Source organism: Sesamum indicum, linkage group LG1 (genome assembly GCF_000512975.1).
Source record: "Sesamum indicum cultivar Zhongzhi No. 13 linkage group LG1, S_indicum_v1.0, whole genome shotgun sequence".
In the NCBI taxonomy this organism is placed as follows: Eukaryota; Viridiplantae; Streptophyta; class Magnoliopsida; order Lamiales; family Pedaliaceae; genus Sesamum; species Sesamum indicum.
In genome coordinates this window covers 3,092,483-3,106,085 of record NC_026145.1, presented here as the reverse complement: position 1 = coordinate 3,106,085, position 13,603 = coordinate 3,092,483, and the positions used below count along the sequence as shown (strand labels likewise).

The following is a 13,603-nucleotide window of genomic DNA, read 5'->3' as shown; positions in this document are numbered from 1 at the left end:
TACACTTGTTATGCTATAATGCAGATTTTTTGTGTTCTTGAATTTGATAAACTACGAAAATATTACAAATAAAATTTTGAATTTGATTGAATATTTTGTGCCTACAAAATCTCTCTTTAAGTCCTTTGATTTTATATTTTAAGAACACGATCTTCGATTTCACAATTTTAAAGGTGGAATTTGACGCCTTGATCTTTTTCAATGTTTGTCTGGTACTTTCTAATTTTGTCACTTTTTGTGTTCTCCTATATTGGTTTGCTTGTTGTTATATCTTTTTGTTATGTTGTGGTTTCAGTTTCAGCAAGAGTTTGCAAATGCAGAGCAAGGAAGAAGACGCTGACTCATGCTACTGATTGGAAGCTGACTCATTTATTTCTTACACTTGTATTTCTCATGAATTTGTAAACACGCCTCTATTAGTTAGGAATACGCTTTCACTTTGCAGTTAGTTTGTTAATAAGTAGTTAGACACAGTTAGTTTGCAGTTAGCTTTCACTCATTTCCACAGAAAACTGATTTGGATTTTCTCACTTTCTAGAATGGAATAAATCTCAGTTTTCTTCAGAATTGAAGATGTTGCAATACACGGCACACACATCTGATACTTCATATGGTATCAGAGCCTTCTTCTGAAGGTCTCTGGATACGTATCTCATACACTTCAACCTTGATTCGACATGGCAGACACAGGCAGAGCTACCAGACAATCGACTCCGCTGGGAATGGACGCAGGTGAAACTGGAAAACAATCAATCCCCGAGGGACTTCAATTGCATGGATCAGATCATCCCGGAATGATCCTCGTGAGCACATTGCTCACGAAGAACAATTACCTTACTTGGAGCTATGCGGTGACACGAGCTTTGCGAGCGAAAATGAAGTTAGGATTCATTGACGATACGTATGCGAAACCATCTATTACAGATCCTCATTTCGAACAATGGATACGTGTGGATAGTATGGTAACAACTTGGATACTTAATTGCATTTCAAAGAGATCGTAGGAAGTTTTATGTATGCAAAATCAGCGAGAACTTTATGGTTAGACTTAGAGGAGAGATATGGGGAATGAAATGGCCCTCTTTTATATCAGTTACAACGCGAGATCGCGTCTTTGATGCAAGGGAACAAATCAGTAGTAGAATATTTCTCTAGACTGCGAATGATTTGGGACGAGCTAGACGTGTTGATGCCTGTGCCTCAATGCACTTGTGGATGTACTTGTGGGGCTTTTAAGACAGCAGCTGATCAGGCAACATTTACAAGACTCATCCAATTTCTTATGGGCTTAAGTGAAACATTTGATCATTTACGTGACCAATTGCTTGTGATGGACCCTATACCGACGGTAAACAAGGCATACTCGATGGTTTTGAGAGTTGAAAAACAGAGAGAAGTTAGTATGGAGGGGGCTGAAAGTGGTGAGAGCATGGTGATGCAAGTACGAAGAGGGGGCAGAAGGGACTATACACCGAAATATGGTCAGCAAAAGGCTTATGCGGATAAGAGAGGGATGCATTGTAGCAACTGTGATCGATCGGAACATATGAGAGACACTTGTTTTAAGCTCCACGACACTCCGGAATGGTATAAGGAACTGATAGAGAAGAGGAAGAAAGAGGCAGGTGCTGCAAAGGCCTTCAACACACACACTGAGATCTCAAACTCACAACATAAAGCACCTAGCCAAGAGGTTTTACTACAGGAACTCATAAGATTGATGAAGAAGGACGAGGATCATGGACAAATACACGATGATCCGTTGCGGGCTAATTACGCACAACTTGATAATTTTGCTGGTAAGAGCTATATATCCTCTGGTTTTCATGATAATTCTTCAAATTTTTGGATAGTTGACACAGGGGCGACTAACCACATGTGTGCACATAAGCATATGTTTCAGTCTTTCCTATCCTCTTCTCAGCCTACACTCATATATCTTCCTAACGGGACTACGCAATCTGTCACACACAAAGGAACTATTAACTTGCATCCTCACCTGACTCTCACAGATGTGCTTTTTGTTCCACAATTTCATCATAACTTGTTGTCAGTTTCAAAGCTCTGTTCCCACTCGAATCTTGAGATGAAATTTCACTCTTCTTGTTGTCTCTTACAGGACCCAGTGACTAACAAAGTCATAGCCATAGGGAGGCTCTGCAAGAACTTGTATGTACTGGACAAGTCGTCCTTTGACCCTACTGTTATTGCTTTTTTGAACTCTATTACAGTTGGCCCTTGTACCGTCCCAGCACCTTGCGATCACACACTATGGCATAGGCGACTGGGACACCCTTCATCGCTTACTTTGAAACATTTACCTGACATTGTAAGTGATAGTAATACACTTGAACCTTGTACTGTCTGTCCTCTCGCAAAACAGAGTCGTATGCCTTTTCTTTCTTGTGAAATAAAGTCTACACAAATCTTTGAACTGCTTCACATAGACCTTTGGGGCCCCTATCGTACTCCTACTCTAAATGGTTGTAATTATTTCCTAACCATTGCCGATGATTTTAGCAGGGGCACTTGGACTTTTTTGCTTCGTTACAAAGCTCAATTTCATCATACATTAGACATATTTTTCAGAATGGTTCATACACAATTTGGTGCTAAAGTCAAAATAATTCGGTTGGATAATGGTACAGAATTCACTAGTCATACATGTCAATCCCTTTTCCAATCCCTTGGCATAATCCATCAAAGAACTTGTTCCTACACGCCACAACAAAACGGTGTGGTGGAACGTAAACATCGACATATCCTCAATGTAGCAAGAGCTTTAACTTTTCAAGCCCATCTTCCTTCAAAATTTTGGGTGAATGCATACTTGTAGCTACACATTTGATAAACAGACTCCTCCCCTTATGTAATTTTATTTAGTAAACAACCTTCTTATTCTTGCCTTAGAGTATTCGGTTGCCTCTGTTTCGCCTCAAACACCTCATCCTCAAAACAAAAATTCGAACCCCGTGCTCACAAATGCGTCTTTCTTGGGTATAGTCAAAACCATAAAGGATACAAGGTTTTAGGTTTGCATACTGATCGCATTTTCTGTTCTCGTGATGTTATTTTCCACAAGAGCATTTTTTTCCTTTTGCTTCACCTAATCACCTCCCTGTTCCTTACCTATATGCGATGATGAGAGTGACATTGCTCCTGGTTCTCGACATTTAGCTCTCTCAGAGTCCCAGCCACCTTCTACACCTAATATCCCCTCTCAGTCATCCCCGAATTCATCCATTTCCCCCATTTTTGTTTTTGCCCCTGCTCCTCGACGATCACTTCGAATTTCTCGGAAACCAACCTGGCTACATGATTATCTGTGTCATTATGATCTTACCTCTAACTCTACTTGTTTACCTTCACATTATACTTCTGCACATATGTCGTTCGTTGCTTCTTTGTCTTCTATTCAGGAACCTCGGAGTTATCGTGAAGCTAGCTTGGATACTAAGTGGGTTGCTGCTATGAACAAGGAGCTTGCAGCACTTGATCGCAACCACACTTGGACTCTCGTTTCACTGCCCCCGGGGAAGAAGGCTATTAGATGTCGTTGGGTCTTCAAGCTGAAACTTAATCCCGATGGGAGCATTCAACGCTATAAGGCGCGCTTGGTGGCCAAGGGATATAACCAAATCGAGGGGGTGGATTATTTCGACAGCTTCTCGCTCGTTGCCAAGACAATTAGTGTGCGAGTTTTGTTGACCGTTGTTGTGGCTCGCGGTTGGCCCCTTTGGCAATTGGACGTCAACAACGATTTTCTCCACGGCCACCTTGATGAAAGAGGTGTATATGACCCCTCCTGATGGCTACCTTTTGGCTGCTCCTGGACAAGTTTGTCGCCTACATCGTTCACTCTACGGTTTGAAACAAGCGTCACGACAGTGGAATATTGAACTAACTACAAAACTACAGGATTTTGGCTACTCCCAGTGTCCTCATGATATTGTTTTTTCTTCAAGGTTACCTCTCATTGTTTTGTGGCCCTTTTGATATATGTTGACGATATTTTATTGACAGGAGATTCGGCAGAAGAGGTTGCTGCACTTAAGGATTATTTGCACTCCCTCTTCACCATCAAAGATCTCGATTTTGCAAAGTATTTTTTGGGCCTTGAGTTGGCTCGATCATCTCACGAATTGATTATCTCTCAACAAAAGTATCTCGCAGACATACTTGCTGACACTCACCTTTTAGCTGCCAAGCCTACTTCAACTCCACTTCCTCCTGGCCTTCACCTCACTGATGCTACTGGTTCTCTATTGCCTGACCCCTCTGCTTATCGTCGTTTGGTGGGACGCCTCCTCTACCTTGGTTTCACTCGCCCCGACATCTCTTTCGCCGTGCAGCAACTCTCGCAGTTCCTCCAACACCCCATGTCCTCTCACTGGGACACAGCCTTGTACGTTCTTCGCTATCTCAAGGGGTCCTCATCTCTCGGCTTGTTCTTTCCTTCCACGAATTCTCTTCAGCCTATGGTTTATACTGATGTTTCTTGGGTCTCTTGCCCTGACTCCTGTCGCTCTGTCATCGGATATTGTATCTTCCTTGGTCCTTCTCTCGTTTCCTGAAAGACCAAGAAACAAGCCACCGTTTCTCGCTCCTCCGCTGAGGCCGAATATCGTGCCATGGGGTCTGCCGTTTGTGAACTTTTGTGGCTCACCTATCTCTTGCAAGCTCTTCAGGTCTCGTTCACCTCCCCTGTCTCCTTTTGGTGTGATAACCAAGCTGCTATTCACATCACTAAGAACCTCGTGTTTCACGAGCGCATGAAGCACCTCGACATCGACTGCCATCTCGTTCGTGACCAGTTCAAGTTGGGTCTTATCCAGCCTTCCCACCTTCCTGGTCGCGAGCAGCTCGCTGATTTATTTACCAAGTCCACCTCTGTTGCCGACTTTACTCGCCTTTTTGTCAAGCTGGGCTTGGCTCCCCAAGCTCCATCTTGAGGGGGGGGGGGGGGTATGTTGTGGTTTCAGTTTCAGCAAGAGTTTGCAGACGCAGAGCAAGGAAGAAGATGCTGACTCATGCTACTGATTAGAAGCTGACTCATTTATTTCTTACACTTGTATTTCTCATGTATTTGTAAACACGCCTCTATTAGTTAGGAATACGCTTTCACTTTGCAGTTAGTTTGTTAATAAGTAGTTAGACACAGTTATTTCTCTCAATTTGTATATAAGCTTTCACTCATTTCTACAAAAAACTGATTTAGATTTTCTCACTTTCTGGAATGGAATAAACCTCAGTTTTCTTCAGAATTGAAGATGTTGCAATACACGGCACACACATCTGATACTTCACACTTTTGCACGTCTCATGAACCCCTTTCACAGGTTAAAAGGTTTGGTTGTTATATTTTTGCATGTCTCATGAACCCCTTTCACAGGTTAAAAGGCTGACAGTCATACAAACATGATATCAAGTTAATACTAATGTTCATTTATTTATCATTTTGGAACATTACACACACTCTGACTTGGCCTTTTGATACAGATTTATTGTAGGTGTCGTGCGATCCACGATGTGGTGGGATAACAAAGTTTTGATTCGCAATAATTTTTCTAGTACACCTATTTGTGTCTTTTGTGTAAGCGAGTAGTACTCCTGGTTTAATGTTCCTCTATTTGTAAGGGAATAATACTCCTTATTTACGAATTTTCTAGAAATTCTAGGGATGGTAGCTCTCCCCGCTGTAACTATTTTGTACATTTTAATATAGAATGATTGAGGTCTCCAAAAAGCTCCCCCACCTCTAGGTGGTTTTTACTAAAAAAAAGAATAAAATTTCATTTGTGGGTTTCGCACCATAATAAAAAATTAAATATTGAATTTGGATGATTTCCATGACGAACAACTTGAATATTGTCCTGAACGTGAACAGATCTTCCTTAACTGCACTAAGGAGAATTTCGGAACTTCTTGAATGCCTTATTGCTTGTGTCTTCATTTGTATCTTTAATTATGTCCTCCTCTATTGAAAGAAACCCCCTATATATAATTGTAGAATGGTAAACTCTGTCATATTTACTTAATGAGGTAATGCAATTTGACTGACCCGTAATGATCTGTTTGATATTTACATCCTTAATTTGCAAGATACGATTTTATTTCTAAACTAACTTACACTTGTTTGATTCAAAAGGTAGGATTCTTTGCCAATAATATAAAGTTGGACACTTAGCTGAAAAGGTAAACATTAATATCAATTAACTAACTATTTACTTGAAAAACTAAATTTAATTAAATTCTTAAAATATAAATAGAAATTAATATTTAATATATCGTTTTCCATGTGACTCCAATTTTAATTTGTTTATATATACCCTCTCGAAACTTAATCACGAACAATGTTTCAGAGTGAATAAATTACGAATTTCTTCTCTCTATTTTGTTTTTTGTATTTAATTTGGGGTTTGCAAGAGACGTAGAAAATCTAAGACTTGAGTATATCTTGTGGGCTAACTTTTCTTTTCTCTTTCCTTTTTTGGTTTTGTGTCCCAAACTCTTCTATGTATTTTTCCCTTCACTCCAATAGCCCACAAGGTAGCAGCCCAATATATTCGAAACGGTAGCTGCTAATATTTAGGGTAAATTACAACTAACTTTTTTGAGATTTACATAATTACGAATATCCCTTTATTATTTAAAAAATTATGAACATCCTCCACAAATAAAAAATAATTATGTAACCCCTAAACGGTAAAGCAAAAATTACTGTTTTATCTTTACTGGTTTTTTTATAAAAATAAAAAAATATTTGAAAAAGTATAAAAATATTTGAGGGTGGGTAAACTAAATAATCTAGAGAGAATATTAGGTCATAAAACTATTTTAGAAAATTATAAAATATACATAAAATTATAATGTATAATTCAAAAGGGCATTTGATAAGTTCACCATAAAAATTGAATGACAACCTAACAGAATGTGTTTGTTGTTAGACGGACTTTAAAATAAGAGGGCATTTGAAATTTTTCAAACAACAGAAGGTATTTGTAGTTATATCAAACCTCAGAGGAGGTGGTTGTAATTTACCCTAATATTTAATAACATTGTTAAGATTTAATTTTATTAAACATATATTTAACTCCTAAAATTAAAATATCGACTTAGATTTTTTTATTATATTTTTAGATTAGATCAGTTTCATAAAATTTATTTATAATTTTGATTTTTTGTGACTTTTGAAAATAATAAAAAAAAAAGACTATTTTATTTTAAGTTAAGCAATATGTTAATATTATATTTACAAGAGTAGTTTTTTTTTATTTTTCATACAAGATAATTACATCATATTCACCATATAAAAATTACAAAAAAAAAAGGTTTTCTTTCTATAAAAGGACTAAGTTGATAAATTTATAGATTTAAGGGACTAACGTGATAAAATTAAATTTAAATTGATAATTTTACCCTACAAAAAGTCAAACTCCGGCCACATTTTCGACGGAAAATGGTTATAAGGACCAAACTGAAGCAAAAATTAAAGTTTAGCAATGCTAAAGTCAATAAATGAACTTGAGGGACTAAAGGGATTTTAAACGAACACTTAAGGGACCAAATATAGCATTTACCCTAACTTTTCCATTCACAAATATATGATAACCAAGTCAAATAATTGGACCGTTAACTTTGTATTTGAAATCACTTTAATTCTTCAAATTCATTTCTTGACATTCTCATCCCTAAACTTTAACATTTATCTCAGATTGCTCCCTCTGCCCATTTTTCGATGAAAATGTTTTCAATTTTTTACTTTTGGGGGGTTAAAAATATGGTTAATTTAGATTTATTTTTCTCAATTCAGCCTCTTAAATTAATAAAATTTTCAGTCCTTTCCTGACTAAAGAAAGTTAGAAATTTAGAGAATGATGCACAAAAACTCCAAAAATCACAAAAATATTGAAAGATGTTTTTGGTGATTTAGAGAGGGCTAGAAATGTAAATGTTAAGTAGATGATGAACTAACTATTGTAGCAAATGATGTGTGTTATGTAATAGAAAGGGATTAATTTGAGACAAAAATTAAAGTTTATAAATGTAACACAAGAAATGAACTTTAATTGCTAAAACGATTTTAAACAAAAATTTAAGGACCAATTATAATACTTACTCTTTTTTCTTTTTATATATATTTTGTGGAGTCACCCAACTACTTAGTCATCTAATATCTCATAATCTGATCTTTGATTATCACTTAAATAAAATAATTATCCTTTTTTTCTCCCAAAAAAACAAGAAAAACTGCAAATTGATTAAGATGAAACCCACAAAAGGTGATGAATAAAACGGATATTAAGGTAATACAGGAAATATGATTTTTTGTTATAATTAATTATTATGGTTAAAAAAATCATAATAAATAACAATTCCGCAATGATCATTAGTTGTTGTTTTTGAAAGTGAGACTAATACATTAGTCATAGCTAGACCATGATAAATATTTTGATCATAGCTAAAAGTTATGACAAATATTGATTAATTGTGGTAAAAATTTAAGTTTTTACGATTTTACTTAACCATGATTAACAGTATTGATTTACCATGATTTTGTATTGTGATCATTTATAATATAACGAAAAGTTATTATTATTTTTTTGGGTAGTGTACTTATATTTGGGTGAAGTTATAAACTTTTCAAACCATATCCTATAAATATTTTGAAGAGGATTTATATATAAGATGTTGAAAAATATTTGGTGTTTTTTGAAAGTTTATAAGCTCTTTTTCAAAAGGTAAAGCTATTATCTTTTTAAAGCCTATTTTAATTTGATATTTATTTTATGTTGATGACCTCATTATTATAGTCATTTAATTATGATCTTATATGAAGTTTAATAAGTATTTTATCGTTATAATTTTTAGGGAAAAGTATTATTTTAGTTCGTTAAGTATGCCTAATTTTAATTTTAGTCCGATAACTATGTCCATTTTTGTTTAGATCCAGTAACTTATGAAATTGCTTACTTTTAGTCCTCAGGCAGATTTTCGGACAATTTTACCCTTATGAGTGCATATGAACTAAAACTATTTTTCAAAAGTTGCATAGGGGTAAAATTATCCGAAAATCTGTCAGAGTACTAAAAATAAGTAATTTCGTCAGTTACTGAACCTAAACAAAAATGAACATAGTTATCGGACTAAAATTAAAATTAGACATACTTAGCCGACTAAAATAATACTTTTCCCTAGTTTATATGTATATTTACGTTGTTTATAATTAAGTTTATTATGTTACTATGAAGTTTTGTTATACTATTTTTTTTTATAACGGTCAAAATTCTTAAAATTATAAAATATTGTTTGCTTTCTTCATTTGACACGTTGAAAAGTCACACAGTCTTCGTTATTTTTTTATTTGCCAAGTGGCTTTTAAAAGGCTTCCTAGATACTGGAGGGCTAAAATAAGGAAGATCACTAATGCCAATTAGTGCTATGGACAGATTCTTTCACTTGAGAATTTTCATGAGTTTCCAAATTACTCTTTTATACTCCCATGAGTGTTTGAGAGTTCTAAGAATATGACTAATGATTGATTTTTCGTGATTTGTAGATGGGATAAGACATTTTTGTGAGTTAACGAGGTTTTATTCTAAAATTATGATTAGCCATCAATACATCCACTTAGAGAGATGTTCACGGCTTAAGCACAACAACAAGTATCGTGTTCTTCATTAGTGCAACTTTTCAATTTATTGATTTTTATACAATTTATTTTGTTGCCATATACATTGCGAAACTCATCATATTAAAAATTTACTTATGAAGCTATTTTAAAATATAATTATAAACACAAATCACATTGTAGTTGTGATAATAACTATAACATCATATAAGGTTCATAAACTCAAATCGTCTAAAAACTTCACGATCTTATTTCGAAAATAAAGTCATATATTTTATAAACTCCAAAGATATCTATAAAACATATTGTAGCCCACCAGCAAGGTAGGACATCCCAGCTAGATTGAAGCCCAACTGACCCATCAGCATGGCCCATAGGCTTACCTCCTACTTTACTAAGCTGACAGGCCTAAAAATTAGGCCCATTCAAGTTTTTCCTTTTATCTCTTCACAAACCGTTACTGACTTAAGCATTAGCGTGCTAACCTTTATTTTGTAGGGTTAGTCCACAGTAATTTTAGAATTTTTCTTGAAGATCCTTCAACCCTTGTGGTGTGCCAAATTTCTAGTATGCATCAATATTCAACCAAAAAAGGCAAATAATATTTCTACACAATGAATTTGTTAGAAGATTGATGCGTACCAATTTTTTTGCCACACCACAAGGAAAATCCTAAGATCACTGGACTAACCCTGCAAAACAAAGATTTACACTCTAATACTTAATTCAGTAATAGTTTTACTCAAAAAGGATAAAGAAAATTTGAATGAAAGTTAGAATAATGGTAAAAATATATAATGTGAGAGTGACAAATATTTGTATGGGGTGCAAATATAAGCTTAGAATAGCTTTAATATCGAGAGAAAATAGTGAGAATAAGTGAGCATTTGAGAATGAAGAATGATGTTACTAAATGACTGCACAAAATCTCTATTTACAGTCGTGTACAAGGCAGGTTATATGGGTGTTGTGGTGTGCCATACGCCATTGAAAATCCTTTTGAGCTGGCTATAATCTAGAAAAAATAGTTTATGATTCGGATAAATATTGAAAGAGCTATGACAATTTTACCAGTTAATGCCAGGTCTACCTAAAAATTCAAAAATCCGTTACTCGTGGACTCCCAGCTCATTTGTCGTCAATCTACTAGGAGCCACTTGGAGATATCTTAGAATGATGTGTCTCGATGTGTGGGCAAGATATAATATATGATGACGTGTCCAGCTGGAATGAGCTTGCTTATTGGGCCTACCAGTTCAATAAAGTAACAGATAAGCCTGTGGGCCTTGCCTCCATGTTGGTGGGCCAGCTGGGTTGATCAGTCTTGCTTGTGGGTTTAGTTTATGAAAGATTTAGGGAGCATCATCACTCCCCCCTCCCCACTCCAGCAGTGCAAATTGTAGAGTTGGACTATTGGAGTAGGTAGGCTATCCTGCAAAACATAAGAGACCTTTCATGCTAATCACAAGTACGAATCTCGTTGGAGTTATTGAGTAATGTTGACCAGTTGAAGGACTCCAACTGGAGAGTCCTTCTACCAGCTAGCGTGCATGGATTTAGGATATTTTTTAATTAACTTGACTACTTGAATTTTTTGTTTTGCTTTGTTGTTCCTGCAAGTTAGTGTAAGTATAGCTGGGAAATACCCAATTTATATCCTACGTAAGAATGTTCCCTGCAAGTGTTAGAGTAATGCTAACTAGCATAAGACAGCGAGGTTTCCTTACTAGTAAAAGTTATCCAAGTAGTAAAAGAGGATGCTTTATCACACAAGTTTAGCTAGAAAACTATGCAAGTGGTAAGATAATTCTTAGCCCAAGTAGCTACACCTTTATTGCCACAAGCCTGTAGGATTAGACAACCTGTTATAGGGCAAGAAATGTTGACCTGTTGCGCCCAGCTAATTCATGCGTACTTATTCCAGCTAATCCTGTCACTAGCGAGTAATATGTAATTTCTTTAGTAGGAGAGAATATATCTCATTGCTAGAAACTGAAGTAATTGTGTCAGCTGGTAGCTGCTTGTAAGGCGTATGTGCCAACTGAAGATGACTGAGTTGGATGCGCGCTTCAACTAGTAGCCACTCATGTCACTATGTGCACCAGCTAGTGGCGACTTACACAAGTGCGTGCACCAACTAGGGGTGACTTATCGGAAGCGTGCGCCAACTAGGGCCAACCTATGTAGAAGCCTGCGCCAACTAAAGGGACTTATTAAGAGGGTGAGCCGGCTGGTGGCAGCTTACATAAATGCGTTTACCATCTAGGGAAAACTTATGTAAAAACATGTGGTAGTTGGTGGCTACAGCTTATTTGAAAGCTAAGCCTGCGAGTAACACAAGATAAAAAGCAACAATTATTTTTATTCATGTGAGATAATGGTTGATTACAAGGATAGCGAGCTGTAAATAGAGAGTAGAGATTTCAGTATAAAACTTCCTGAAGTTTTAAGTGTTCTGGGGTCGTGAAAGCTTCCTAGAGATCCTTTTCCGCCTTGCTTCTGTAGGAGCTGCGATTGCGAGAGTGTTCTTCCTTTTGTTCGTGCCTCCTTTCTTTGTCCACGTAGTCCTTTAGCTAGTCGGATTGGATAAACCTTTCTATCTCTTGCCTCAACTGGCGAAGCGGTTGGTGTCATGCCCATACTCCCTGTGATATCCGCAAAAATGTTTAGATTTAGGGAGCTGAGGACCTACCTCTGAGCGTTTAGGCCATCGTAAGGTGGGATGCCAATCAATTGCCATGAGCACTCTAGTCGGGCTAGTGATAAGCGGGGTATAGTACTTATTCTTTGAATTAATGGAGTTGAAGCATCCTTTGGGCTCTCCTAGCGGGAAGACAGCTCGTTTTCCCTCCGCCTATTGCGGCTCCTTCTTCTCACCGGCTAGGCGTTCTCCAAGTTCATGTACTTTTCAACCTGAGCCAGCACGTATAGAAAGTCAGTGGCTGGTTCTAGCTAGAGACTCGAAAATAGGGCCTCCACGGAGTCCTTGGGTGAATGCACTAACCAGCACCACTTGGTAAGCTATTGGGAAGGATGGCTGTGTTAAAGTACTGAACGTAGGCCTTCAGAATCTCATTCTATTCCTGTTTGACCCCGAAAAGGCTGATTGCTGATTTTCGGTACTTCATGTTGCTAGCAAACTGGTGTTGGAATAGGGAGCTAAATTCTGTGCAGCAGGGCTACGTTTCAAACTTATGGATATGCTCAGCTCGATTAGTTGTACCTTCATAAGCAGGTAAGTGAGGAGGTGTTCGAGAATGAACAGGGAGTTCCTCTACCATGATGTTCTCACTAAAGGGAATGTCACATTCAGTAGGTGTGGTCTCTTTTGTTACCTGGTGGTGAAGCTCCGCTATCTCTTTCCTTAGCGATTGCCATATTCCAGGGGGCTGTAGGGTGGTTGTTTCCTTGTATGCAAAGTCAGCAGGTGTGGTTCGATCTTGCTAGTGTCGGCAGGAATCTATTCATCAATACATTAGCTTCTGGTGTTCCACCTCTTTCCATCTAGGAAGAGGATCCTGCTCCGCTAGCTTGAGAATCGCGAAGGTTTAGTTGATGGCCTCCATGATGAACTTACGAAGCTGCTCATAGAAGAGCGCGTTCATAGCCATGTGTCTAGCTATTTGGTTGAGAGCTGGAGTGAGAGCATTGGCGGCTCCTAAGTTTAGATCTGGAGCGAGAACATTGTCAGCTCTTAAGGTTGGATCTGCAGGTGGAATAGTAAGACCAATTACAGCCAGGAGGGAAGAGTTTCCCTCAATGGATCTATTGTCACCTCCATTATCTGAATTCGCCATTTCTCACGTCAAAACTCAAGTGTTCCCACAGATGACGCCAATCATTCTTACCAGATTCTTCAAGGAAATTCTAAGATAATCGGAGACTAATCCTGTAAAATAAAAAATTAGCACTCTGATGCTTAAGGCAGTTACAATTTTACCAAAAAAGGTACACATCATTGGCGCGTTCTGT

General features: G+C 37.2%; 1 protein-coding gene across 1 annotated transcript; it reads left to right on the top strand.

Moving 5' to 3' along the window:
* On the top strand, nucleotides 678–4,952 carry LOC105156417. Its single transcript, XM_011072539.1, has 5 exons — nucleotides 678–962; nucleotides 1,094–2,329; nucleotides 3,420–3,789; nucleotides 4,024–4,481; nucleotides 4,578–4,952. The coding sequence occupies exons 1-5, from the start codon at nucleotides 678–680 to the stop codon at nucleotides 4,950–4,952; spliced, it is 2,724 nt and encodes a 907-aa protein (XP_011070841.1).

Bases quoted from the DNA above. Each gene is read 5' to 3' on its own strand.
- LOC105156417 (XM_011072539.1), top strand. From the start codon at position 678: ATGGCAGACACAGGCAGAGCTACCAGACAATCGACTCCGCTGGGAATG. The intron at 963-1,093 runs GTAACAACTTGG...CTTTTATATCAG, and splicing joins GGATACGTGTGGATAGTATG to TTACAACGCGAGATCGCGTC. The intron at 4,482-4,577 runs GTTTATACTGAT...GTTTCCTGAAAG, and splicing joins CGAATTCTCTTCAGCCTATG to ACCAAGAAACAAGCCACCGT.